General features: G+C 40.9%; 2 protein-coding genes and 3 long non-coding RNA genes across 6 annotated transcripts; 3 read left to right on the top strand and 2 right to left on the bottom strand.

Moving 5' to 3' along the window:
* The first annotated feature begins 653 nt into the window (after positions 1–653).
* Positions 654–3698, top strand: LOC135632654 (BURP domain-containing protein 12-like). Its single transcript, XM_065141299.1, has one exon. It carries the CDS (start codon positions 1101–1103, stop codon positions 3054–3056), a length of 1956 nt encoding a protein of 651 aa, XP_064997371.1. The 5' UTR covers positions 654–1100; the 3' UTR covers positions 3057–3698.
* A 493-nt stretch (positions 3699–4191) lies between these two features.
* Positions 4192–6797, bottom strand: LOC135632655 (uncharacterized). Of its 2 annotated transcripts, XR_010494732.1 has the most exons (3): positions 6428–6797; positions 6157–6349; positions 4192–4858 (listed from the first exon to the last, which is right to left on the bottom strand). It is a non-coding gene; the product is annotated as an uncharacterized LOC135632655 (long non-coding RNA). The 2 variants fall into 2 exon arrangements; XR_010494731.1 differs by having other exon boundaries at positions 6157–6797.
* Positions 6798–6999: 202 nt separating this feature from the next.
* On the top strand, positions 7000–13113 carry LOC135633261 (uncharacterized). Its single transcript, XR_010494945.1, has 3 exons — positions 7000–7291; positions 10695–10831; positions 12898–13113. It is a non-coding gene; the product is annotated as an uncharacterized LOC135633261 (long non-coding RNA).
* A 535-nt stretch (positions 13114–13648) lies between these two features.
* Positions 13649–18330, bottom strand: LOC135633262 (uncharacterized). Its single transcript, XR_010494946.1, has 3 exons — positions 17995–18330; positions 14781–14903; positions 13649–14228 (listed from the first exon to the last, which is right to left on the bottom strand). It is a non-coding gene; the product is annotated as an uncharacterized LOC135633262 (long non-coding RNA).
* Positions 18331–21298: 2968 nt separating this feature from the next.
* On the top strand, positions 21299–24195 carry LOC103978844 (UDP-arabinopyranose mutase 1). Its single transcript, XM_009394788.3, has 4 exons — positions 21299–21741; positions 22938–23188; positions 23275–23443; positions 23636–24195. Exons 1-4 carry the CDS (start codon positions 21403–21405, stop codon positions 23984–23986), a joined length of 1110 nt encoding a protein of 369 aa, XP_009393063.2. The 5' UTR covers positions 21299–21402; the 3' UTR covers positions 23987–24195.
* The last annotated feature ends 1571 nt before the right edge of the window (positions 24196–25766 follow it).

Below are 25766 nucleotides of genomic sequence, written 5' to 3'. Positions count from 1 at the left end.
GCGGTTTCAACCTCGGGAGGTCCCCCTCTACCCTCTTCTTATCGTCTTGCGACGCGTGACTCAGAATCCATCGGTGCCGATAACGCGTTGTTTCGTTTGGCTCCCGGGGACGACGAGCGAGCACTACGGCCTCTCTCCCTCTCTCTCTCGGTGGATGGGTGGCTCGATGCGACACAGAGTGCCATGTCGTCCTCAGATGAGCTGATGTTTGTTGCATGGGCAATTAATTTTCTCGTGAGTCGACTACGTCGAGGAATTGATAGCTGCAGGTCAGCCGAGACGTATTGCCGGACGACCTCACTCGTGCACGAAACTAACAGTGCCCAACTCGGTGGCAGCGTCATCATCCTCACCCTCGCCATCGACCGAATGGACCCAAGTCAGTACCTGCAACCCAGTTAAGTGAATCCCTTGAAGCAATCTGAAAGGCCACCATGCGGTAGATTCACAGACGAAGAGTGGCCGAGGGCCGGAGCATCCGAGAACGTGCGTGGTCCAACACCTTTCTTCATTAGTTCTCTGTCGAGCTTGGCAGCGACCGAATGGCTCCGCATCTTTTCGCCATCGGAAATTGAGCTCCATATACAACTCTTCCGCTGTCAGCAACACTTCTAATTCTTGTCTCTTGTTGCTGTGCTCGTCCCTAAAAGCTCACCCGCGGACGAGGTTGGCGACGCCTCGCCGCCGAGTGGCCGTCTCGTCTCAAAGAAGACGGTGCCTCGTCCACTCTTCCTTTCCTGTATGACTGGTACAGGCGAACATTCACTCGCCCCGCACTGTGCCATCCTAGTTACTCCGCGCAAGCACTCTCCGATCCGTGCCTTCAATTCATGGCGAGCTTTGACTTGGCAGGACATTCTGCTGCTTTCACTGCCGGTGATGCTTTAAGTTGGGATCTAAAGCAGGTAGATTTGAGTTATCGGATACAATGTTCCGATGTGGTCCAAATCCAATTTACTTTACGCACATAATAGCTTTACCAACTCAGATATAAGCCACCCTCTCCTTCTTCCCTATCCTCTCTCTCTCTCTCTCTACTTATTCCCCCCTCCCCGCCCTTCATTCCTTGCTCGCTCGCTCTCCTCCCGTTTGGCGCTTCAATGGCCACCGCCACGGCAGCTCTATTCTACTTCATCTTGCTGCTGGTCTTGCCGTTCTCTGCTCGGCACCACGTGGCGGCCTCTGAAGCCTCCGCCAGCGAGAGCGCCCCAAACCCCTTCACGGCCAGGGCGGCCGTGATCCGGTACTGGAACCGCAAGGTTCCCAAGAGCCGGCCACAGCCAGCCTTCCTCCTCGCCAAGCTTTCCCCGCTCTCTGCCGTTGACTCTGCCACCTTCTCCTCCCTCGCCGCTGCTGACCCGTCCGCACTTTCCACGCGCCTCCCCGCACTCTGCGCCGCCGCTCGGCTCCTCTGCTCCCCCGCCCAAGCCAACACCTACTCTGCCGCCGCCCGCAAGGACGACTCCTCCGCCTTCGCCTCCTACCAGAACTCCAACTTCTCCGACTACGGTACCGGCGCCTCCGGCGGGCGCAGCGCCTTCAAGCACTACTCCGACGACCTCAACGTTCCCGTCGACACCTTCCGACGCTACAGCCGCGACTCCACCGGCCACAACGATTCCTTCGCCTCCTACGCCCCCGATGGGAACGTCGTCACCGCAAACTTCACCAGCTACGGCTCCTCCGCCACCGGCGGCGCCGGCGACTTCGCCTCCTACGACCATGAGTCCAACGTGCCTGACCTCAAGTTCACCAACTACGACGCGGACGCCACCGGTCGCCGTCGGTCATTCTCCAGCTACTCCGACGACACCAACGCCGGGGACCAGTCCTTCGCCGGATACGGCAAGGACGGCGACCGCGTGCCCACCTCCTTCACCAGCTACGCCAACAACTCCAACGTCATCGGCTCCTCCTTCGCCGGCTACGGCGAGGGTGCCAAAGGCGCCAACGACTCCTTCGCGTCCTATGGGTTCAACGGCAACGTGCCTGAGAACAACTTCCGGTCCTACGGCGCCGGCGGCAACTCTGGGTCGGAGCGGTTCAGCAGCTACCGCGACCAGTCGAACGTGGGCGACGACAGCTTCGCCTCGTACGCCAAGGGAGGCGGCGCCGCTACCGCCGACTTCGTCAACTACGGCGACTCCTTCAACCCGGGCAGCGACTCCTTCAAGGGCTACGGGGAGGGCTCGGCCAAGCACAGGGTCACGTTCAAGAGCTATGCCGGCGACAACACCTCCTTCAAGGGCTACGCCAAATCCGACGTCGACTTCAAGTCCTACCGCAACTCCTCCGTCGACCCCTCGTCCTCCTCCGCGCGCGCCGCCGCCACCGCCACCGCCACCGCCTCCCTCCTCTCCCTTCGGCGGGCGGCCGGGAAGCCATCCAACCGGTGGCTGGTGGAGCCGGGCAAGTTCTTCCGCGAGCAGGACCTGCGGCGGGGAAGCGTGATGCCGATGCCGGACATCCGGGACAAGATGCCGCCGCGGTCCTTCCTCCCGCGGTCGATCGCGGGGCGGATCCCGTTCTCCCCCGCCGAGGTTCGACAGATCCTCGGGATCCCGGCGGACACGGCGCTAGGGAAGGCGGTGGGCGACACGGTGGCGGAGTGCGAGCGCGCGCCCAGCCGCGGCGAGACGAAACGGTGCGCCACCTCGGCGGAGGACGTGATCGACTTCGCGGTGTCGGTGCTGGGGAGCGACGTGGTGGTGCGGAGCACGGCCACCACGGCGGGCTCCAACGCCGACGTCCTCATCGGGCGAGTGAGCGGTGCGAACGGCGGTAAGGTCACCCGCTCCGTGTCCTGCCACCAGAGCCTCTTCCCCTACCTCGTGTACTACTGCCACTCGGTACCCAAGGTGCGGGTGTACGAGGCAGACATCCTAGCCGTCCACTCCAAGCAGAAGATCAACCACGGCGTCGCCATCTGTCACCTCGACACGTCGGCCTGGAGCCCCACCCACGGTGCCTTCGTGGCGCTGGGCTCCGCGCCAGGGAAGATCGAGGTCTGCCATTGGATCTTCGAGGGGGACATGACGTGGACGGTCGCCGATTGATCCCTCTCGGTCGAGTCGCAGACTCTCTCCCCCCCCACCCTCCACCCCGCCGCCCCGTCTCTCTCTCTCTCTCTCTCTCTCTCTATATTAAATATAATATTTCTCTGCTCCTCACTGTAAAGCCGGGGAAGAAGGAAAATAACGAGAGACCACAGAAAGATTTGCCGAATTCCTCGTCACAATGTGGGATTCTGCGAGCGATTTCGGTTCAAACTTGGGGTGGTGTGGATGAAGCAGCTTTTGCTCATGGAGAAAGCCCAGTGATTTAGCAGTTCATGTGTAATGCATGGAAGGTAAGATGCCATAGTTGTAGAACAGGAACCTGTGTCCTCCGGCGACTCGCCTTGAGGGGATGGACGTGTGTTGTCCTCGACGATCCTGGGCGAATGAGGAGTCGCATTATCTTGTCAGATTCAAGTGAGGCTCTTAGGTCACGCTATTAGCTCGGCGGCGAAGAAGATTAGAACGCGGCAACGACTCTGTTCTTCGCAGCCGGATCAACGCAAAAGCCTGCAGATGTCGAATGGACATTGCTGCAAAATGGCACTTTGTTCTTTTCATGCAGGAAAAGAAAAGATCTCTCGCTGCGCTTTAGCTCAGCTTTAACAGTTCAACTTTGATCTGATCTCTTCTTTCTCCGTCTGCCTTTTCCTTTATTTGTGGCTTTAGTTCCTTGGATTCTGACAAATAGAATCCAATTAATGGGCTAAAGCGACCACACCGAGCAAGCTTTTGGTCGCACATATCAAGGCTGATTCTAACAACTATAAGACTGCAGGCAGGCGATCCATGTACAGGACAAAGTCCTGCTGTAGTTTGAAGTTAAATGTTGACATTGTGATGGGAAAAGCTTATCATCCCTAATCATTTCAGAAGATGCATGCTAATCGAGAAAACGGGAAGCAGGACAGGGTGGAAGACTTTGGCTGGCAAACAAGCTCATAACCAAATAAATAGCAGAAAGATGGCATGATCATTCAGATGTCATCAAGTTGCAGCACTACACGTTGTCTAACATCATCTTAGAGCACCTAATCACAAGCAGTAAGAGGTGCAGAGCACAATGATCCAGCAGTCAAATGGACATATGAGATTCCAAATTACTGAAGCAATGATGCAAGACAACAATGAAATCTCGGTGATCGTCAAGCTTTCCAGTTAGGGGTTTTTCCAACAAAATGCAGTAGTGATAAGTGTTTTCGGACACAAAAAATGAGCAGATAATCTAAGGAACAACATTGGCGAAATGATCACCTGTGGTTTCCTCTCTCTCGACATGATAGAAGCACCCACTCCATTAAAAAGCAACGACCAGAGTGGCGACATCTGGAAATTAAAATTCACAAATAACTGAAAAGTGCAGGTTTTAGATGACAATATTATGCTTACCAACATCTTGCCAATTTCAGTATCACAGTGAGCTGTGCTGTGTTGACAAGGATTCATCACCTTCGGGTGGTAGCTTCTTCATGACTGTATCCGAGACCTATTTTTCACCATAACAGACTCCAGCCGATTAACTTCAGGAAAAGCATCTGAGAGAGATCGGAAGATCCTCCTCACAGTTCATTAGAAAACCAATACTGATTCATGAAGTCATGCCTTGGCATGGCTAGTTCTCAATCACCCTTCAACGACAGTCACCAGCTCGTACTCGATCAAAGAAAGATTATTGTCTTCGTTCACAGTGAAATCAGCTGGATCTGTCACTTGTATGTGCCGCCATTTGTCCACAGCAAGCCTCATTGATCCTTTAAACATGTCGATCTTACGGTTGTATCTGCCTTCATCAAATCCACTGGCTTTAAGAAATGTCAAATATTAGTCCCAATAACAGCAAAGATAATGCAAGGAATATCAGAGGAAAGAACGAGCTAAGAGTTATACCGAGTTCTTGACAACTAAAGACACGTAACGTGATATGTATTGTAGATTTGCATGTCAGCTGGTACCAAGAAAGTAGAAATGCACAGTTAATCATGGTCATTCACAGATCTAGAAGATGAATCCACAGGTAACAAGGTGCCATCCCAAACATGGGTCTTAGGAAGTTAACTAAATGACACCATCGTAGGAGCCTACTGGTGGATCCACCTTGACAGTAGGAATGACCTTGAAAGTTTAGGATGAACGGAAGCAGTCTGTACTAGGAAACATGTCGCTAAGAAGGTACAGGCTAATTTATAAACTTTCTGGAATTTGGTATTTGATCTTTTGGCAGTGAGAATATAAACAAGATACCAATGCATGTGAACCAAAGACGAAGCATCGAATTTTTAGATACAAAGTATCAAGCAACAACTATCCAATTCGATGGTTCAAGAAGGCCAATGGAATTTATAACAGAAGTCAACTGCTATTGCATAAATATTTTGGTAATCAGTAGCAGAATAAAAAAGCATCAAGCAGCTTTCAAAGTCCAAGTTTATCTAGACATTCAGCAAAAAGGAGAAATTATTATCATGTAAATAAACAAAAAAGATAGTACAAAACTGGTTTCAGCCTAGGAACCAATCCTACAACTAGGAGTTGGACTTGCACCGACATTACCAAAGTCCTGCCTCATAACGATATCACACCCTGATAAACTTATGCTGCGATAACTTACAAGTGTATTTCACATCTAGCTGAGTTTCCTTTACAATCAAATTATATGTTCATTACATGAAGAGAAAAATCATAAACAAGCTAGCAACTTCTTTTCGGTGTACATACACATACTAGAACAACAGTAGTTCAATTACTATCTACATATCTACATACATTCATATACATGTATATATATACATGTGTGTGTGTGTACATGTATATACAGGTGTACATACACACATATACATATACATACATACACATAGACATACATACATATTCTAATCTACAGCCATTAGCAGTAAAGCCACAGCATATTCTAATCATACAAGAGTTTACACCATATCTAAAGCTCCTACAAGTAAAAGCTGACATCATTGTTAAGTTAAAAGCCACAACCATTTAGAGAATACTTTATGACAACTTTCCAGGTAAAATATCGAATAATGTTACTAGATACTGGTGCAATAGCTCCACATTAATTTTCAGATCAAGAGGTTTTCTCTCTTACCGGAAGGATACTAATGAGCCTCCTCTGAAGCAGCTTCGACCAACATCAATTACCAAATCAAAATGTACAATTCATGCAAATTGGAGGACACAAACAGCGATGTTAAACGAAGTAAGGGAAACAGGCGACATTGTGTCAATAATCTCAAACTTGCTTCGGTGCTAGTTTTTTCCTTTTTTCTCCCTTTTCTTGGCTACAAAACAAACTATACAGTTAAATCGTTGATAGTTAATCACGCATCACTGTATAGAAACGCATCAAGTATAATCACCAAAAAAAGACATTTTCTGCTCCCATTCAGCCATGACTTTCGATTTGGGATCATCAGAAACAGGATCCCAGAGAACAAATCAGAAATCTCTGTGCGCGAACTCGTCGATAGTTGTACGATGATAGCGTATCGAGCGGTGAAAGGAAAAGAAACCAAGTCCAGTGCCAGAGTTCGCAATGCAAATCAAACTCGGGAAAACTAAATGCAGATCTGCCGATTAAAGATCACGTACAGAAAAAAGCAATCGATGTACCACGCGGAAGCAACGAAGGATAGATGCGATTAGTAGAATTAGGGTTCTATTCTTCGCGGAGAACCGACCATTGGCGGGGGATGGGACGAACGAAGCAGCCGTAGGGAAAACCACATCACGACTGTCGGATTGGTCGACTATGGACGGCGGGATCAACGGTTCTCAAAGGATGAGCGGGATCGGCTTGCGGTGGGAACAAGTCGGGTACAAGTGAGCAACTTGAATCCGAATCCAATACATTAGGGATCCGATATCGGGTTTTGGATTTGTATCTCTTATCGGGTTTTGGGTTTGCATCTCTTAAATACATTCTCATTGCCCGTGGACGGGCCGCGAGGCACGAGAGGGCGGGCAAGAAAGGAGATGATGGGGCAAAACTGCCGGCGATTCCTCCGGCCTTCCAAGAAGCGGTGGTGGTTCCATCTTTATGGAGGTTTCTTCCATCCGTTTTCCTTCTTCTCCTCCTCACCCAGATACTGTCGCCTCCTCTTCTTCCGACGGCAGACAAGGCTCACCATGACACAGCTGGAGCGTCTCAAGGTGGAGGAGAAGGTCTTCGAAATCGACCGCGTCATCCATGGCACTGCCTCTCTCATCCAGCCGCCCTTCGTGTAAGCCTCCTCCTCGATCACTTCTTGGAAACCCTATTTATTTTCACAGTTGATCTGTAATCGGGTCTTCTCCTATGGTTCTGTTTTGAGCAAGAAACGATGGCCGTTGCCCAAACCCTAAGTCTAATGTGATTAACGACAACAAGAAACAATTTATACATGATTCTTGATCTTTTCTTTTTCCTTGATTCACTCTCTTGAGTCCACCGCCGGAGAACCCTACTTTCTTTCCTGTCGATCTCTAATCTTTTCATCTCCCACAATTCCGATCTTTCAAGAAAGTATATTAGTTTCCCAACGTCGAACCTTAATACGTTTAGCAACAACAACAAACACACAATTTGGTTATAATTCTTGGTCTTTTCTTTTGCCTCGATGCACTCGTCTCTCAGTCCAGCGCCGGAAAACCCTACTTTCTTTCCTGTCGATCTCTAATGTTTTCATTTCCCACCGTTCTAATTGATCAAGAAAATGCATTGGTTGCTCAAACTTTAACCCTAAAACGCTTGACAACAACATCAAACAACTTGGTAATGAATGGTTGAGAAAGTGGAGGGCGTTGCTCAAACTCCAATTCTAATATTCTTACCGATAAGAAACAATTTAGCCATAATTCTTGGGATTTTTTTTCTTTTCTTCTTGTGAAAACGATATATTAATTTCGGACAAAATCAAAATAAACGCAGCACAATATTATTCCAAGTCTAATGTAGTTCAAAGATTGAGCTAATATTTCCCAAGAATATGCTGCAAAACAATAGTGACATCCTTTGTGGATGTGCACATGTTAACTCACTATAAACTAATATGGTATAGGCAGACATAAAACATTATTCTGGGAAACATTGACAACTAATGCCTATGGAAGAAGTGATGTTCGTTATGCCTCTACCATGTGGATGATGAATATGCTGCTAATCTGTGCATATATGCACAGTTTTTGTTGTGTGTTTGTCATGCTGAAACTTCAACTGTAATTGCTCTCTGATATTGAGGAGTTAGCTAAATTATGGTTGTAAGATGTGTGCATTTTAAATGAAAGCACCTCAAGATGATCAATAGATTGAACTAGTCATGCTAAGCTTGCTAGCAAAAGCAAGCATGTAGACCTATTACAGAAGATAATCCTTAACCTTAATTGCTGTAATTAATCATATAGCTGTTGGTGGCCCTACCTAATTACTGGAATCATGATTTTTTGTGTTCCATGGTCCCTGGTTGTAGCAGTCCTGACATTTTCCAGGCACTCATTGTTTAAGCCAAACTACTATTGACAATATAGGTGTCCATATTATATAATCTTTTAATAATCGAAAAAAATGTGAAATATTTAATTTACTTTCTGATTAGTTTCTTTAGTTTGAGAAATGGAAAGCTTTTATAGTCATGTTGTAGAAGGTCAGTTGCTGGTCAGACGTGAGTTTTTGAAGGCTCAAGGTGCCTTGTGGTGCCAAGAACTATTGGGTCTTAGCCTCTTAGGCATAAGACATGAAGCCAGGCATGCACCTTATTGAAGCAAGGGGTCATTACTTCTAAAAAATAAATTTGAAACCAAAATAATTCTAGAATTGATGTAATTGCCATTTGTTAATATCTGCGCAATCAAGTTTTAAATTTGATTCTTTTTTTTTCTTTTAATAAAGGAAAAACTTCTCTGGTTGGTTTTTCTATCCTTTGCAAAGAACCGAGGATTTACTCTGTTCACAAATAAATTAATACCAACTTTTGTATTACATAGTGGTCGTAGTGAGCAATAATAGTAGAATTAAATATTGTCAGATTTAAGTGGTAGAATTAAATTATGTTGGAACTAAGTGTTAGAGAGGTTCACCTTTTGAAAGATTTCATTAGGTGCATGTCTAAGGCATGGTTCATTGAATCATTGGACTCTTATTTGAGGCAAGGCTCAAAATTGATTTAGGATGTGTGCTTGATAACATTGCCTAGATGGTCTTTTAATGCTGAAATTTTGCTTTTGAGCTTAGGTATGGAGGCTTGGTGAGAATAAGTTGTCACATTTTCTCGAGTACAGGAGCACTGAATCTAGGATAAGTGTGGAAACAGTTAATTGACATTTGAAGTTGGTAACCATAGAAGTCTTATAGCAGTAAGAATGAATTTTGATATTGAGGGTTAGATAATGCTGAGACTTGTGCGTACCATAAATTTCAGAATGGATGTGAGATGTGTGAAAAAAGAGTTAATCAACATTTGAGGTTGATTATTATAGAGGCATTATAGCAGTAAGGACACATTTTAATATTAAGAGGGCTAGGTAATGTTGAGATGGGCAATTTCAGAATGAACGTAAGAAGGAGCAATTAGGAGAATGCATGCCTTATTGCAGAAGATTAATTCAGTAATTTAGGCTAATTTACTGTGCTATTTAAATAACTTTTTACGAGTGGTAATGTCCCAACTATTTGGATTCGGTTATAAGAATCTTTTTTTCGCCATTGAAATGGTTAAGATTCATGCTCAAGACAATGTTGGTTATCTGGCTTAAGGCAACTTTCTCTCTTTTTCATCTGATAGGGATCTGTATTGATGATGTTTGAGAAAGAATCGAATGTGGAAAAAAGTGTTAACAGGATTAAAGAGAACCAACTAAAAATTAGTTATAGTACCATATAAAGTTCTACCAGGTCAAAATGACATGAAAATAACATATATGCATGCTAATAGCCTGTTTGGCTTTCAGCATTGCAGAACCAATTACACATATAATTTGTTGCAGCAATCAAGAAGTATTTGATGAGTTTGATCCAACTGCTTATAGTAATGTTCCACTTCTTTTTGTAATGTTCTACACTTCTACTCTACTTTGTCTAAGTCACTTCATGTCTTTGTGAAACTAGATTGCTAATATTCTCAATGTACTAGATGATGAGCTGCTAAAAGATCCCACACACAAAAAAGTGACAGTTTCTTCCCCTTCCCAAGATAGATATTAACAACAATTAGTCTCTTTATGTGAAGTCCAATTTTCTGTTCATGAATCCTTTCATGACCAATGGATACTTGGGTCAGATTAGATGAGTTGATTAGAATTAGTGGTGTGAGGAGAAGATAGACTCAAGAAACATTAAGCGAAATTGGATGCGCATTCCTTAAATTTAGATGCTTTTTGCAAATCTACTCCTAGTTTTCAATACAGTACTTGTTTGTCTGAAATGTCTAGCCCCCCTTGTCCACCCTAACAAGAAGGTGGTGCTTCACCTTTCAAACAAACAAAATCATGAACCTGACCTGATGAATTTTAGGACAATGATGTTTTGCATTCATTCTGCAAGTTTAAACTGCATTTTAGCACATTAGGCCTCTTAAAGAAGGGTTCATGTTGATTTTTGGATTTTTTTAATGAAAATATATTTGCTGACTCCAAATAATTGCAACATTGCAGGTTTTTGTTTTATAATATGAAAAAGTGGTTGGCAATGAAAGCTCTGTTCATTTCAACTGTCAAGCATATGAAGTTGGTTTTGCCGGAGAGATGCCATAAGTGAGCTCAAAATTGCAGATGAACATTTTATATGTTAGGTATGCATGCCAATGAAGTTTTTTTTTCCATAAAGGTGCATGATCCATGGGCTGACCACAATAATTCTGGATTTTCCTAATTTAGTTTTAAGAAACTTTTTATTTTCTCGTGATCCTATATCTTGATTTCCCTTCTATAAGTTTTAACTTAGAGGCTTATTAAAAAATTTTAGCATAATTTAATCGTTTTTGTTAATTAACAATTTAAATGCCTGCCTATGAATTGTGAATTCATCATGCTGCCACTGTTTATGCTAATTTACTATTCATATTTCTTCCAGAAGTGGAAGAATTCATGATTTAATAAATTGTTAAATCTAAGATATGAGTAGGCATGTGGTTGTGACAAAAAAGTGTCCAATGAATGGACAAGTCATGAACAGACTGTACTTAATGGATTTACACAAGCTCAGGACTGTATTTGGTAATATGCATATGGTCACTCTTACCAGTAAGAAACAGTGTGTTTTCTTGGCTGGCGTCTGGACATGACAGCATTTGCCTATCTTCGAGTTAGGCAGATGAAGTTAAATGTGTTTTCAAACTAGGAAATGTGATTGACCATTGACAACAATTTATTGTAAAACTAGGAAGAGTTGGATCATGTGTCATCATATAGGAGATTGGATAGTTGCGCCTGCTTAGGAGAAAGAGGAATGGAATTAGTTAAAATGGTAATGGAACTTTTACAAAAGGAACTTTACTGCAGCATATTTCTTAAGAAAAAAAAGCATTAAATGACAAGAGTGGAAATAGTCATAAACAATTTGTTAGCATCAGCATATGAAATATATGTAGGTGTGTGCATGTGATTTTGCATTTGATGTTCTTGTACCTGCATTGCCTAAATGCATGTGAAAACTTGAACTCATCCATATAGGCATGAGTGGTCCTATGTCTGCATGTTTATGTGGTTGTCATCAAGTTGGGATTGGTTAATTTTTAGGTATGCTGCCATGCGGCTGTTTATAATAAAATGCGATTGTGTGAAATTGATGACAACAACACTTGGAGTCATTATTTAATATGCATGCTTTCACACGTCCTAAAAATGTGCCAACAAAGGCATGGCTTGATGTGATATGCCATTACTTTTTTTAAGTACCCTACTGTGGCATGGGAAACCTGGAAGCTTAGTTATAAGAGTTGGAGATGGGCATGAAACTGAATGTGTGTGCACCCACCCACATGGTTCTTGTTCTCTCTGTGGACCTGCATGTGATTGAATCATAGAAGTTGTGCAAATATGCATATCAGTTAAATAAGAAGAACTTTTTAAGTTTTGGATTTTTTTTGGGATAGCACTCCTAATTTTCAAAATGTTTAAAAGGAAAACCTTACTTTTTAATATAACAAAAAATATCCTAATTGACAGTTGACTATTCTAATTTTTGAGCTGTTCACCAAAACCCAGATAGATCAATCCAGTCAAATGGATTACATTGTTTTTAGTTTAATTATGTATGTAGGGTTATAGGGTTTCATGTGTGCATATAGTGTTTTTCGTTATTGAATTGTAAGTCTATTAAAAAAACACTATAATTCAATCTTAATTAATTAAAAATTTCATAAAAAAACTAATTATTAATCTGATAATATTTATTAGTTTTATAAAATATTTTATTTAAGAGTTCTTCAGTAATCTTGAATGAAAATTAAGAATATTTTGACATATTTTGAAATAAGGATGACAAGTTCTTATTTTTTTTAATGTAACCTTAATTTTCAGTTAGAGAATGTTTCTGAATAGATGTTTCCGTGATTGAATTAACTCTTAACAGAAAACATTCGAACTCAGTTTCATTTAATTGAAGTTCTCACAAACAAACAATGTCAACTTTTTATATGTTATTCAATAAATTTTTGTATAAGTTAGGCAATTTTTTAGATCTATACAAATTACCTCTGTCTTGGTGTTCTTCACTGCGCAGTGTATGCTTGGCATTTGTGTTTTTGTTGGTAATTGAAAGCGATCTTCACATGGATGAAAACTTACTGTACTAGTCGTTTTGAAAATGAAGTTTAAGTCTTCCTAATGCCATTCAACTTGTAAATTGTCTCTACAGGAGAAGCGTGAATCCTTTAATTAAAAAGAAGACTTTGTTGGTGCACCACAGGTTCCTGATCTCTAGCAGTAAGGCGTGAAGCTGACAAAGTAAAAGGAGCAACGAGGAAATGAATCAACGGTAAAAAGCTGAAGGCCAATCGCTGAGCTACCCCTTATTTTGAGTGTATTACTATCGATTTACAACGAGGAAATGAATCAACGAGAGCTTTTACTACTGGCACCAATCAATTAAAGAAAAGAAGAAAATTTAGAGTAAAGTGCTCTCGTCATTGCAAGATATCAGCAATCCGACAATAATTTAGTAGTCTTCCTCCCATGTTTCAAATCCTCAGCCTTGCAGGTCGGTCGTCCTGCATCTCCAGGCCTTCACCTCAAGCAAGGTTTATTATACCAGGCACTTTTGTATATAATACAATATTTTTGTCAAACAATTAGGATATTTTTGTCAAATACCAGGCACTCTTACGAAGAAACTCCTCCATAATATTTCCCAAACAATTAGGATATTTTTGTATATAATATAATATTTTTGTATATGAAGAAACTCCTCCATAATGGATTTTCTGAATAATACAATATTATATAGATTTCTACGCATGAGACATCCTGCAAAACTAAACTGCAAATCAATATTATATAATTTGTTTGAATAATTTCTCTTGATTAATTTCTCTAAGTTAAAAGTTTAAGTTAATTGAAGAAGTTGTATATAAGGCGAAATTGTATGGATCAACAAAAATTCCGTGCTTTTTACCAACTGCAATTCATTTCGTACAATTGAAAATTTTCAAACTATTTCTTTTTAAGAACAAAAAAAAAACTTGTGCCAAAATAACATATGCCAAGAAGAACAAAAAAAACCTTGGACGCCTAATAGATCTTAAAACACTATTTCAAGTTGGGATTCATCCTATGATACAAGAAGTTTTTGTCCAAGAGGTATAATATCGTCCATCCGATGTATCAATTATGGATATTTCATATCCCCTTTTTCTTTAGATTGTATTGTTACTTTTGTTATCATCATGATAAATCTGACCCCTTCCTCTGTTCCCACCTACGTATATGAGATATTTTAAGAAGTGAACGTCTTTCAAATCATTATTTCCACCAGCGACTACCTCATCAGTTAAACGATCATTGGACCCTCAACCATTTTCAAAAGCAAACCAGTGTATTCACTTATGCGGATCCATCCTCCAAGTAGACCTGCGGTGGAAGTCACTTCTCAATATCTAGCTGGAACTAGAAGGATGAAAGAGCAATCGCCAAAATAAACGTATCGTGGTATCATTCCTCATCATATCCTCGTTCAAGAGATCCTCGAGCCTGCATCCAGCAGACAAAAACATTAGTGAAATAACACAGTCAATGAACCCAGATTGCATAACTCGTTGAGAGAGAACGTCTTTACCATTAGACTATTGTGGCAATGGTGAGAAGCAACTTATGTGTTTAGAGTATTACCTAACATACATTGGCTTAGGGAAGCATACATCTTACTCCAAGATTAGCAGCTCCAGTATACACATGCCAAACTAGACTCGAAAATTATTTGACAAGCGCTCATCATGCTAGAACATGTGTGAACATCAACAATCTAATATTTGGTTTACGGGTCAGAGAGAAACACATAAAAGGCTACAGGGACTGCTGTGCTTGCTATTGTGCATATGTTAATCATGGTTCAGGAGTGCCATTAGTGAGATGCAGAATGCAACGCACAAGGCAACACATGACACAATCCGGAAGCATCAACTAAAACCAAATGTAAATGTGGACACTCTGATTTCAAAGAAAAGATTCAACTTAACAGTAAACAAAAGATGCTAGAGCAGTATTTAAGAATGAAAACCATTTCAAGAAAATTCTTATGTTTACCTCTTCAATGCCGTCGTTACTGTAAATCACATCGAAATGCCTGGCTCAAATTATTATAGCCAGTGCTGCCACATCAAAGTCACTATCGGGGAAGTCCTTGTCATCACGATCCCTAATCTGTTCCTGTAGAGTAGCTGGACACCTGAGTATAGTCCAGAGAACATCCAAATAGAATATGTATGTTTACAAATGTACAGAAAATGGCATAGATTTAACCAGACATTTAATTTCAACAAACAGATGGGACTGGCACCTCACCATGTTTACAAATGTACAGAATATGTCTTGAGGTAAGCTTATTATTCACTAATTTTTATGAGATAAGAAAGGACAAGGGATTAAAAAAATGTTAATATACGAACTTCCTACTTTAATCAACGAATAGAAGTCAACGTGATATTAACAGCAAAAAAACACAATTAGAAGTTCTGGAGATAAGCACTAAAACAGAATTTGTGAACCCCAACATGTTAGTTAAGTTTTTACATCATTGTTTTGAATAATCATGTGGGTGGTCACTGTCATTTTGAAAAGCATGTTCTGTCTCAACGCAACATTACACTCGAGATAGAAATGCAAACCACATAACAGACCGAGTAAAACGTGTGCAGCTCAGTTAAAAAATTAACTGCCAACACATTAAATAATAAGCATTCGGATAACAGAATATTACTTGAAGTTGGTAAAGCCTTAAATAAGAGCCATCGACTGTCAAAATAGTGCTCAACCCATTAAACACTATAATAGCTATTGACAATAAAAAATACATTAGCAGCAGGATGAGCAAGATCTAAGTCAAACAGAATGACATTTCCATCATTAGTACCAACAATTCTTGAAATCAATACCAATAATTTCAGGCATGAAAATTATGATATAAGAAAAACTAAAATAGTGTACATTTAGAAAGAACAAACAATGGTATAATAAATATGCTGTTATGTGTATAAAGAAGAACTAACCCCAAGGTACTAATGAATAGGACATGCCTTGGAACAATACCATAAAATAGCACAGTAAAGAGGTTATATATATATGTGTGTGTGTGTGTGTGTGTATATATATATGTGTATATACATGTATATGTATGTATATATATATATGTATATATGTATATACATACATGCATATACATATATATACATACACACACACACACACACACACACACACAGATATATATATATATATATATATATATATATATATATATATATATATATATATATATAAACAATGATTGAAGACACAATTGGCTAGTGAGAGATGATGGAATGAGTTAAAAAAAAAATACACACTGATGTTGTAACCACAATGTATGAATAGAAAGGACAAAGATAATATCACATACCACATGCTTTGTTTAGGGCTTAGAAAATTTTCTTTTTCCTCGAGTACAGATCAATACTTGCTATAAAGGGTATGTTCTAACAGTGTAAATCAGCATAGCCTTTGATGTGGAAATCTAGTTGAAGATAATGATTAAAGAGAAGATCAATAATGATTAATGCACTTTATTTGTGTTTCTTTTTCTCCATCATACCAATAATGACTGTGAATTTCTTAATGCAAAAGTTTAATTAAATAATCTAGTGATAATCAACATCAAACATCAGGGTATAAGGAAGAAAAGGCTTTAGTATGTGCAAAACAGATATATATATATATATATATATATATATATATATATATATATATATATATATATATATATATACACGATCCTATCAAATTCATGATGCTAAACTAAATAGAAATGACAACATAATTTTTTGAAAAGAACCTTCATCTCCACTACTTTTACAGATAAGAAACCACCCTTTTTCTCTACTTTTGGATCAGATGTTGGTCAAATATCGGCCACATTTCAGAAAGTTTGACCTATGGATAGCATAGTTGCCAACAAAAAACACTTAAAAAGGACAATCCTATTGTTGAATGTTGGTGCTACTGATGGAACACTTCAACATTCGGTAGATTTCAGCAATCAGTAAAAATGCTCAATATCAAACTTTTTCTAACAAAACAGGATGAAAAGAAAAACAAGCAAACGTGATTTCCACATCAAGCTCCACAAGCTAAAGTGCAAGATGGTACTAGTCTACTGGTTCTAGCTAGTTTCAACATAGTACACCAGAAAACTAGTTAAGAAGGATCTTGTCAATCAGAACATACAAAACCTCAGAACATACATCTGAGGTTTAAGAAATCCAGTCGAGAAGGATCAATATAGATATGAGATTTTACCTAGAATGAGATTCCTGCGACAAATCATTTCAAACAATTCTTTCTGAGAAGCATTTTAAGCCCTTCAAATTAACAGAAAAAAACGAAACCATGAACAAGATCAAGATCAAGATTTCTAGCAAGAAAGTGGATGGAATCGATACAAACAATTGAGTTGCTCATATTACTTGTATCACAAACCCCACCTACGTTCTTGGAAGTAATCAATGCAACTCAGGTCACCGTCACATAACACAAACCTCATTAATGATCGCCAGCGCTTGACAAATTAATTTCATGGCAAGAAAATAACTAGTGGAAAGGAACGAAAAGATATGAGATCTCACGATTTCTCACAAGAAAATGGACGAAATGTAAATACGAACAATTAATTTGCTCGTATTTTTGTCGATAAACCCCACCAAGGTTCTTGAAATTAATAAATACGAAACATAACATAAACATCAACGGTGATCACCGGCTCTCGTCAATTAGAACCATTGCAAGGGAATGGCGGAAAAAAGGGAAACCGTGAACAAGATCAAGATTTCTTGAAAGAAAGTGAATAAAAGATCAGTGCGGCCAAAAATAGTGACATCGATCCATTAAATGCCATTAACGATCACCAGTTCCCAATAATTAATATCATCGCGATGGAAACAACTCGTGGAATCAAGATAAAGATTTCTAACAAGAAAATAGATAAAAGATCAATTGAATATCATCAATCCATCCAACGTCATTAGTGATCACCAGCTCTCACCAATTAACATCGTTGGGAAGGAACATCTCATGAAGCAAAATGAGAGATCAAGATTCGGATCAAGAAACGAAAATTTCCGTGCAACCGATCAAGCAGACGCACCCAAATCGTCGTGATACGACCAAAACTACTGCTCGATCTTAGCAAGAGAAGATAGCCTCAACGGCAACCCCACCCCACCCGACGTAGTATACGAAACAGTTTGGGGATCGAGGGGGAGCTTACCGAGAAAGATGACCGTGGCGTGCATCGCTGCAGGAGGAATCCAAAGAAACGGGCCGTCATTTGTTCGATCTTAGCAAGAGAATGTAGCCTCAACGGCAACCCCACCCCACGTAGTATACGAAACAGTTTGGGGATCGAGGGGGGGCTTAGCGAGAAAGAGGACCGTGGCGTGCATCGCTGCAGGAGGAATCCAAAGGAAACGGGCCGTCGCTTGTTCTTGGTGGACGGCGACTCTTTCTTGGCGTCGATCGCTGCAGGGAGGAATCCAAACGAAACGGGCCGCCGCTTTGTCTCTTGGCGGACGGCGGTCTCCCGCTCTCTCTCGATCGATCGCTTACTTTAAGGTCATTATTATGGGCTCTCCCCCACTAAAATTTTCCTTAAAATTTGTGATAATTACAATTTAGTCTTATTTATTATTGCCTCCCAAAATTTTAATTAATATCGTAATTATAATTTGATTCAAGGAGATCAGTTTATTATTCAGGATTTCGAGTCTCTTCTTAGATCTCGGGCTTCCCATCTCATCGAGCTTTAAATCTTCTCTTCATCGTAATAAATTTCAAACCTTTTATCCGTCATGACAAATCTTGGGTCTTTTCACCGTGATGAGCTTCAAATATTCTCTTAGTCGTGACAGATTTTAAATCTCTTATCGATCGTAGCGGATCTCATGTCTTCTCGTCATGACGGGCTTCAATTCTTATCTCCGTCATCGCGGAGTTCAAGTCCCCTCTCTAGTGTAGCAAGCTTTAAATCTTTTCTCTACGATGACGGACTTTAAGTCCCCACTTTGCCATAGTAGATCTCAGATCTTCCAATCATAGTAAGCTTCAAATCTTCTCTCCGTCATGACGGATTTCAAGTCATTTCTTCGTTAAAGCAAATCTCGGATCTTCTTACCATGGTAGATTTCAAGTCCCTTCTTTATCTATTAAATCTTGGGTCTTCCCAACCTAGTGAGCTTCAAATCTTCTCTTTGTCGTGACAAATTTCAATTTCTTTCTCCATCATAGCAAATCTTAAATCTTCATGTTATGACAGTTTTTAGATCTTCCCGTCATTATGAACTTCAAATCCTCCATTGTGGCAGATTTCAGGTCTTCCCGCTGTGACGAGCTTCAAGTCCTCCCTCCATATGAATGACGTCGATTCTCATCAACGCACAATGACGATCTTCGTCGGAGACATCGTGATGGATCTCATCGCCGATGATGGTCTTGGCTGTAGACCGAAGGTCGAGCTAGTCGATGAGTGCTTGTACTTGGCTCTTCTTCTTTGAGGTGGATGATGATTGTAGTAATCGAAACTCCGCAAAGAACATCAAAGTCTCTTCCATGGTGAGTATGGGATACATGAGGTTGTCTTGTATGACATATGTAGAGATCACCTTCAAGAGCTATCCCTTGAACTTCTTGTCATTAAAGGTGATGAAACTCTACAAGTTCTCCCACACAATGTAGTTCGCAAGGGCATCAATTGGGGTGGACTTGCTGGAGCCACTCTCCCCAGCACTATAAAGATCTTCCCTTCCCTTGCTTAGTTACAGATAGAATTCAGCAACATCATAGTCCTAGAGATCACCTCTAGTGGCGGAGTTGATGGTGAGGTCGTTCCTACATAAGAGTAATAACTTTTAGTTCTTCTTTTATATTGTACAAGAGATCAATGAAAACGAGGATGAAAGGGATGGAGCGAGAGGCCAAGTGAATGTCGACACCACTTTCGGGGATGAAGTCATCGAGCTCAAGGTTGTAGTGCTCCGAGTAGGCATAGCCATCGCTCTAGGCAACACCGTCATTGTATGCATTGTCGACACACTTGAAGAGCTGATTGAGGGTGATAGACTTATCGCTGCCATTGCTTCTGAAGTCCTGGTTAGTGTTAGCTTAAGGGCTATGGGATGAAGAGCTGGTCAAGGGTGATGGACTTGTTGCTATCGCCTCTAGAGTCTTGGTTGGCATTAGCTCAACGTCTTTGGTATGAAGAGCTGGCCAAGGGTGATGGATTTACCATTGCTACCACCTCCGAAGTCCTGGTTGGCATTAGCTCAGGAGTTATAGTGGCTAAGTAGGTCATCACGATTGATGTCCTCAGCCTCTACCATTGAGGAGGATCATCGATCGAACAAGGATATTTTATCCATAAGCTAGGGTATGATATCACTTTGCTATCCTTTTTTATCTTATTGATGTCTCATATTGGACACCGATGCTAGTGGGCACCGATGGCACTAGTGCCAGTGGTGGTTGAACTACATATTGTAGTTAAAATGGTGGTGTCACCTATTGGGCTAACTGGGGTAAGAGTGGAATAACAACTTGTTTCATACCCATTAGCATATACGCTCAAGCATTCATTGAGAGAGTCAAGAGTAGAGCCTCTTCACTCGAGTGTTCGTTGAGAGGGTTAGTAGACAAAAGTTTCTGTGACATCGGGGTCTCCTTCTAATGCTAAAATATTATGGGAAAATATCATTGACGTCTTGATCAGTCTGACATAATTCGGACCCGTATGTGCAGGATTGTTTGATATATCTTCGAGGTAGAAACATCGTGTTCTTGAGGTATTACCTGCATGATGACAAAGGTCTGGAGAGGTTTCTCGATATGATCTCTGCGACACTCAAGTTAGTAATATGATGTCTTCCAATGTGGGTTCAAGTAGTTCAAAAGGAATCCCTTGTATTAGGTTTAAAATAATTTTTTTATATCTTAAAGGGTGAGAAGAGAGTTTATAATTATCTTTCTTATCATAACTAATGAGAAAGAAGATTGTTATTACATTCTTTATAATGAACGTGAAGGAAACTTATGATTATCTTCTTTATCATAATTAATGAGAAAAAAATATATATTTTTCTATTTTAAATTTCGTTTATATAAAGTTGGGTAGAGGATGACTCATATGAGAACCTCGTATAAACTAATATAGTAGATTCTCAATCAACCTTAAACCTTCTATGTGATTTCGAAGCATCAACAACATCATCCTCTTATATCTTTTTCTCCTTTTTTTTTTTTTTTTTTTGGATAGATTGAGAATAATAGGGCTAAATAATATCCAAAGTCAAGAAATTTGAGTGAATTGTTATATATATGTTTTGATAATTAATGAAAAAAAAACAAATTTGCCAATGTTTATAATGAAAATGTGAAAAGAAAAACTTACATTTCCCACTCGTTTCCCCTTATAGTTGCAGCCTCGTTCACCAGCCGCCCGCTGAGCACGTGAGGACACGTGCCGAATTGTTTTTTTTTATTGTTTGATAATATTAAATTAATGAGAACGCCCGTTTTATGTGTGTGAGAGCGGAGGCGACGAGGCTAAATTGCAGTCTCTCCGTCCCTCACTCCTCCCACCAGAGAAGAAGAAGAAGAAGAAGAAGAATAGCTCGGATCTTTGGCCATGGAGAACGGCTCTTCTTCGTCATCGTCCGTGCCGAGCACTCCCCTGCTCAAGGACGAGCTTGACATCGTGATCCCGACGATCCGGAACCTGGATTTCCTGGAGATGTGGCGCCCCTTCTTCCAGCCTTACCACCTCATTATCGTCCAAGACGGCGATCCCAGCAGGATCATCAGGGTGCCCGACGGCTTCGACTACGAGCTCTACAACCGCAACGACATCAACAGCATCCTCGGCTCCAAGGCCTCCTGCATCTCCTTCAAGGACTCTGCCTGCCGCTGCTTCGGATACATGATCTCCAAGAAGAAGTACATCTTCACCATCGACGATGACTGCTTCGTAAGTCTCCTATTTCCCTCTCGTTCGCTTCACCATTTATTCTCCGTAGTTCGGTCTTGGGATAAATCGAGGATTTTGGGTTTTGAATTTGTCTGGTTTGCGAGCGCCCTGCTCCGCATGATGATTTTCTCAATCGATCCCTTTCTTTTCTGTCAACCTTTTCCGAATCTGTTCTTGATCTGTCGAAATTGGTCCCCCATTTTGTTAAGTCTGATTAAAGCCCTTATTTTTTTTGGGATATTATCTTTTACACAAACCATTTTTTGCCGTGGCATTATTTAGATTTCTTGTATTTGAGAGTGGCATAATAAGATGTGCATTTCTTATATTCTAATTTTTCAGTCAAACGTAAGATTGGTCGCCGTCAGCTCACTAAGCTTCGAGTTTTATATTATATAGTTTTATATTCTAATTGCTGCGATGATTTTTGGTGAATGGTTGCGATTTATATATAATTTGTTCTTGTTAGCGGATTCTTCTAACTCCTAATTAAATCTTAACATGGAGCATTAAACCATTTTTCTGTCGTATATCCTGATATCAGTCCAGTAGATCCACAACATTTAAGTGTATCCATATCTTAGTGTTCTTGCAGACTTTGACTTATTTTTATTTTCTATTTTCTAACAAATATTCTTTCTTCAACTTTCTTTTGGGGTAGGGAGTATCGACTTTCCAGAATTTATGGTATATTTTTGTGCCTTCATGTCAACCTCACACTAGTGTGGAGTGCTTATATGGGAACAATTATGCTGGGTCTGGCAATGACTCTGTATGCTGATAGTGCAGTGACATAGTTAGAGCCATTGTTGTTGAAGTATTCTCTCGCAGATTACAGATTTCTCATATATAAAATTCTCCTTTTTTTAAAACAACGAGCATCTAAATTCAGGCTTTTATTTCTTTGTGTGTTGAATCAATCAAGTGGAATGCTGATGCATGAACAACACTACTTTTGTCCTTCAGATGAAACAATCATCTTATTTCTTGGTTGTGCCCGCCAGATTGGTGAGAATGATGTTGTGTATGGCTTCCGATCACTATTGAGATTGTTGTAAATATTGGTGTTCTTATCATATGATGGTTAATGAGATTTCCAGCTCTCTTATTATTAGTCAGTCCTGCTTTCTGTCTTATCACATCCTTCAATTATTTACATCAACATACTTGAATTATCCCATGTGGTTTTTGAATAGGTAGCGAAAGATCCATCTGGCAAGGAGATTAATGCACTTGAGCAGCATATAAAGAATCTTCTTTCCCCATCTACCCCCTTCTTTTTTAATACTCTTTACGACCCTTACCATGAAGGAGCAGATTTTGTCCGTGGCTATCCTTTCAGCCTCCGCGAAGGTGTGCCAACTGCTGTGTCTCATGGCCTCTGGCTCAACATTCCAGACTATGATGCTCCAACTCAGCTTGTCAAACCTCTTGAGAGAAACACAAGGTAGTTGATCTAAGTTGGGTCATTAACAAATTACTAGTTAAATGCTGTCATTGTTTATCGTACAAGTCATTTCATCTGTATATCAGGTATGTTGATGCAGTTCTCACGGTGCCAAAGGGAACATTATTTCCCATGTGTGGGATGAATCTGGCATTCAACCGTGAGGTTATTGGCCCTGCAATGTACTTTGGACTTATGGGTGATGGGCAGCCTATTGGCCGTTATGACGATATGTGGGCAGGATGGTGTATGAAGGTTAGCTAGTTGGCCTTATTTTTATGGTTGTGTTCTTATATCTGAAAGTCTCGTTTTTACTATCTTTTTTTTATTCGTTTACAATTTCTTAAGGAACTTGTAATTCATCTTTTTTTTCACTTATCTTGTCCTTTAGTATCAAAAAGTATTTAGTATCTGCGCTTGCTGATATCTAATTCCGGTGGTTTTAAGGTGATCTGCGACCACTTGGGATTGGGTGTCAAGACAGGCTTGCCCTACATCTGGCACAGCAAGGCGAGCAATCCATTTGTGAACCTGAAAAAGGAGTACAAGGGCATCTACTGGCAAGAAGAGCTGATCCCCTTCTTCCAGACTGTGACCCTTCCGAAGGAGTGCACCACCGTCCAGAAATGCTACCTTGAGCTCTCCAAGCAGGTGAAGGCAAAGCTCGGGAAGGTGGATGACTATTTCAACAAGCTCACCGATGCCATGGTCACATGGATCGAGGCCTGGGATGAGCTCAACCCATCTGTCAATGCTGGCACTGCTGCGGCCAGAAAGCCAAATGGCGCTGCTAAATAGGAAACATTGCCTGAAGAATAAAATACACAAAGGCCACGTTGCAAACAACAACATTGTTGTTCTTCTTCGGTTAGAATCATTGGACTTTAGCCTATCTAAATACAGTTGTTTTCCAATTTGGCTGTTGTCAAGTGTTTAGTATTCTTGGTGAATGCAATGTTTTCCTATATTAAGATTTCAGTACGACAATAAAGTTACTTTAATGCCCAGTGGCTGGTTATAGGGTGGCTTGATGGTGATGCTCAATGATCACATGAGGGAGGAGGTGGGTAGTCTCCTTCCTCTGTTGAACTTTTGTATCATTTGTCTTTTGGCTTTGGTGGGGTGTGTTCAAAGCTGTAATTTGAATTTGAAAAACTGCATCAATGTTGTCATGACTTATTACCAGGCAATCCTGCTTCTCTTTTCACTGTAGAAATGCATCCATCCTTTTCACTGGCCAAATTGCTTTTCCTCTGTTGTCCAACCAAAAGCTTTAATTACTTTTAGTCATCTCCTAATCTTCATCAACCACTTCAATATCCTCCAAAAACCTTACTAGATCTGTGTGGTATAATACCTCTAATATATCTACTTGTAAGACCTGAACTAACCATGGAGTCTGTGCTCATTACATTCTCAACCCCATCAAGGATGATGAACAATTTTCAATCACCAGCTATCTGATTTATCACCATTATCTAATCATCATCTTCACAATGGTTTTACTACCAGCTGTAAGTTTTTATTGATTGTGCCACCAGTGAATGTTGGCTTTTATTGATGTGGATGTGCATAATGACTATTTTTAGGCAGGATAATGTTTGTTTTATGTATTCATCAGCACCAGAATCCATAATCAATACAAAACTAAATGGGTATTGCACATCTTATATTGAATTTTTAGTCTCTATGTTTAACACTATCAATTAATCCCAAAGCCTACAATGAGTCATTTCATAGCTCAACTTGTATTACAGGTGAGACATGATTTTGCTAGTCATAGGTGCCCAGCAAGCCAATCACGTGAGTGATGGCACGTGTGACTTGATACAGAATCTTTTTGCTTATTATATTTTGGCGTATATCACTTTATAACTATTGCATAAATGCATATATATTGTGATGTCCTTGGATTTGTGCAATGGGAATCGGATCGTGATGAGATCACGATAATGAGATCGATTCACCTTTAAACACATATCCTAAATAATCCCGGTCATAGGTTACTCGAGAGGGACATCGTGATAACCGGATAGACTGGTGTGCTGTATACCCGTCCATATGATGGATGCAGCTGGTCTCATAGCTGCTCGTGTAGGGACACTAGGGATACAGTACAGGTGCTCATTGGAGAATGAGTTCACTGATTGATCCGCTTACGGAATGCTGGATGGTTGATGATGCCTTATTGTCAGACAACGATTCCGTAGTCCTAGTGGTGTATCTGGTTCTTAGACTTGAGACACCAAGGATGTCCTGTATGAGTGCTCCACTCTTTGATACCAGACTTATAGGTTTGGCTGTTCCCAGATCTAGTACAGCTGGTCATTGGGAGTGGTAGTCGACCTTACGAGGGCTATTGAGTGTCGATAGAGGATCATCCACTCTCGGCATAATGAGAGGAATATCCCATGTGTTCTTGCTCAGACAAATCCCTGGCCAGGGTCATTCGGGTTGAGAGAGAAAGAGTTCTCCGGGAGAATCCGATTAGAGCGAGACTCGAGTAGAAACTGTATGGGTCTGACAGCACCATGCTCGATATACGGTCTCTGGGATATTAGATGGATGAGGGACTATA

The sequence above is a fragment of the Musa acuminata genome, chromosome BXJ3-3 (genome assembly GCF_036884655.1).
Source record: "Musa acuminata AAA Group cultivar baxijiao chromosome BXJ3-3, Cavendish_Baxijiao_AAA, whole genome shotgun sequence".
NCBI lineage: Eukaryota > Viridiplantae > Streptophyta > Magnoliopsida > Zingiberales > Musaceae > Musa > Musa acuminata.
Note: the sequence above shows the minus strand (reverse complement) of the source record. Positions and strands in the feature narration are given on the sequence as shown.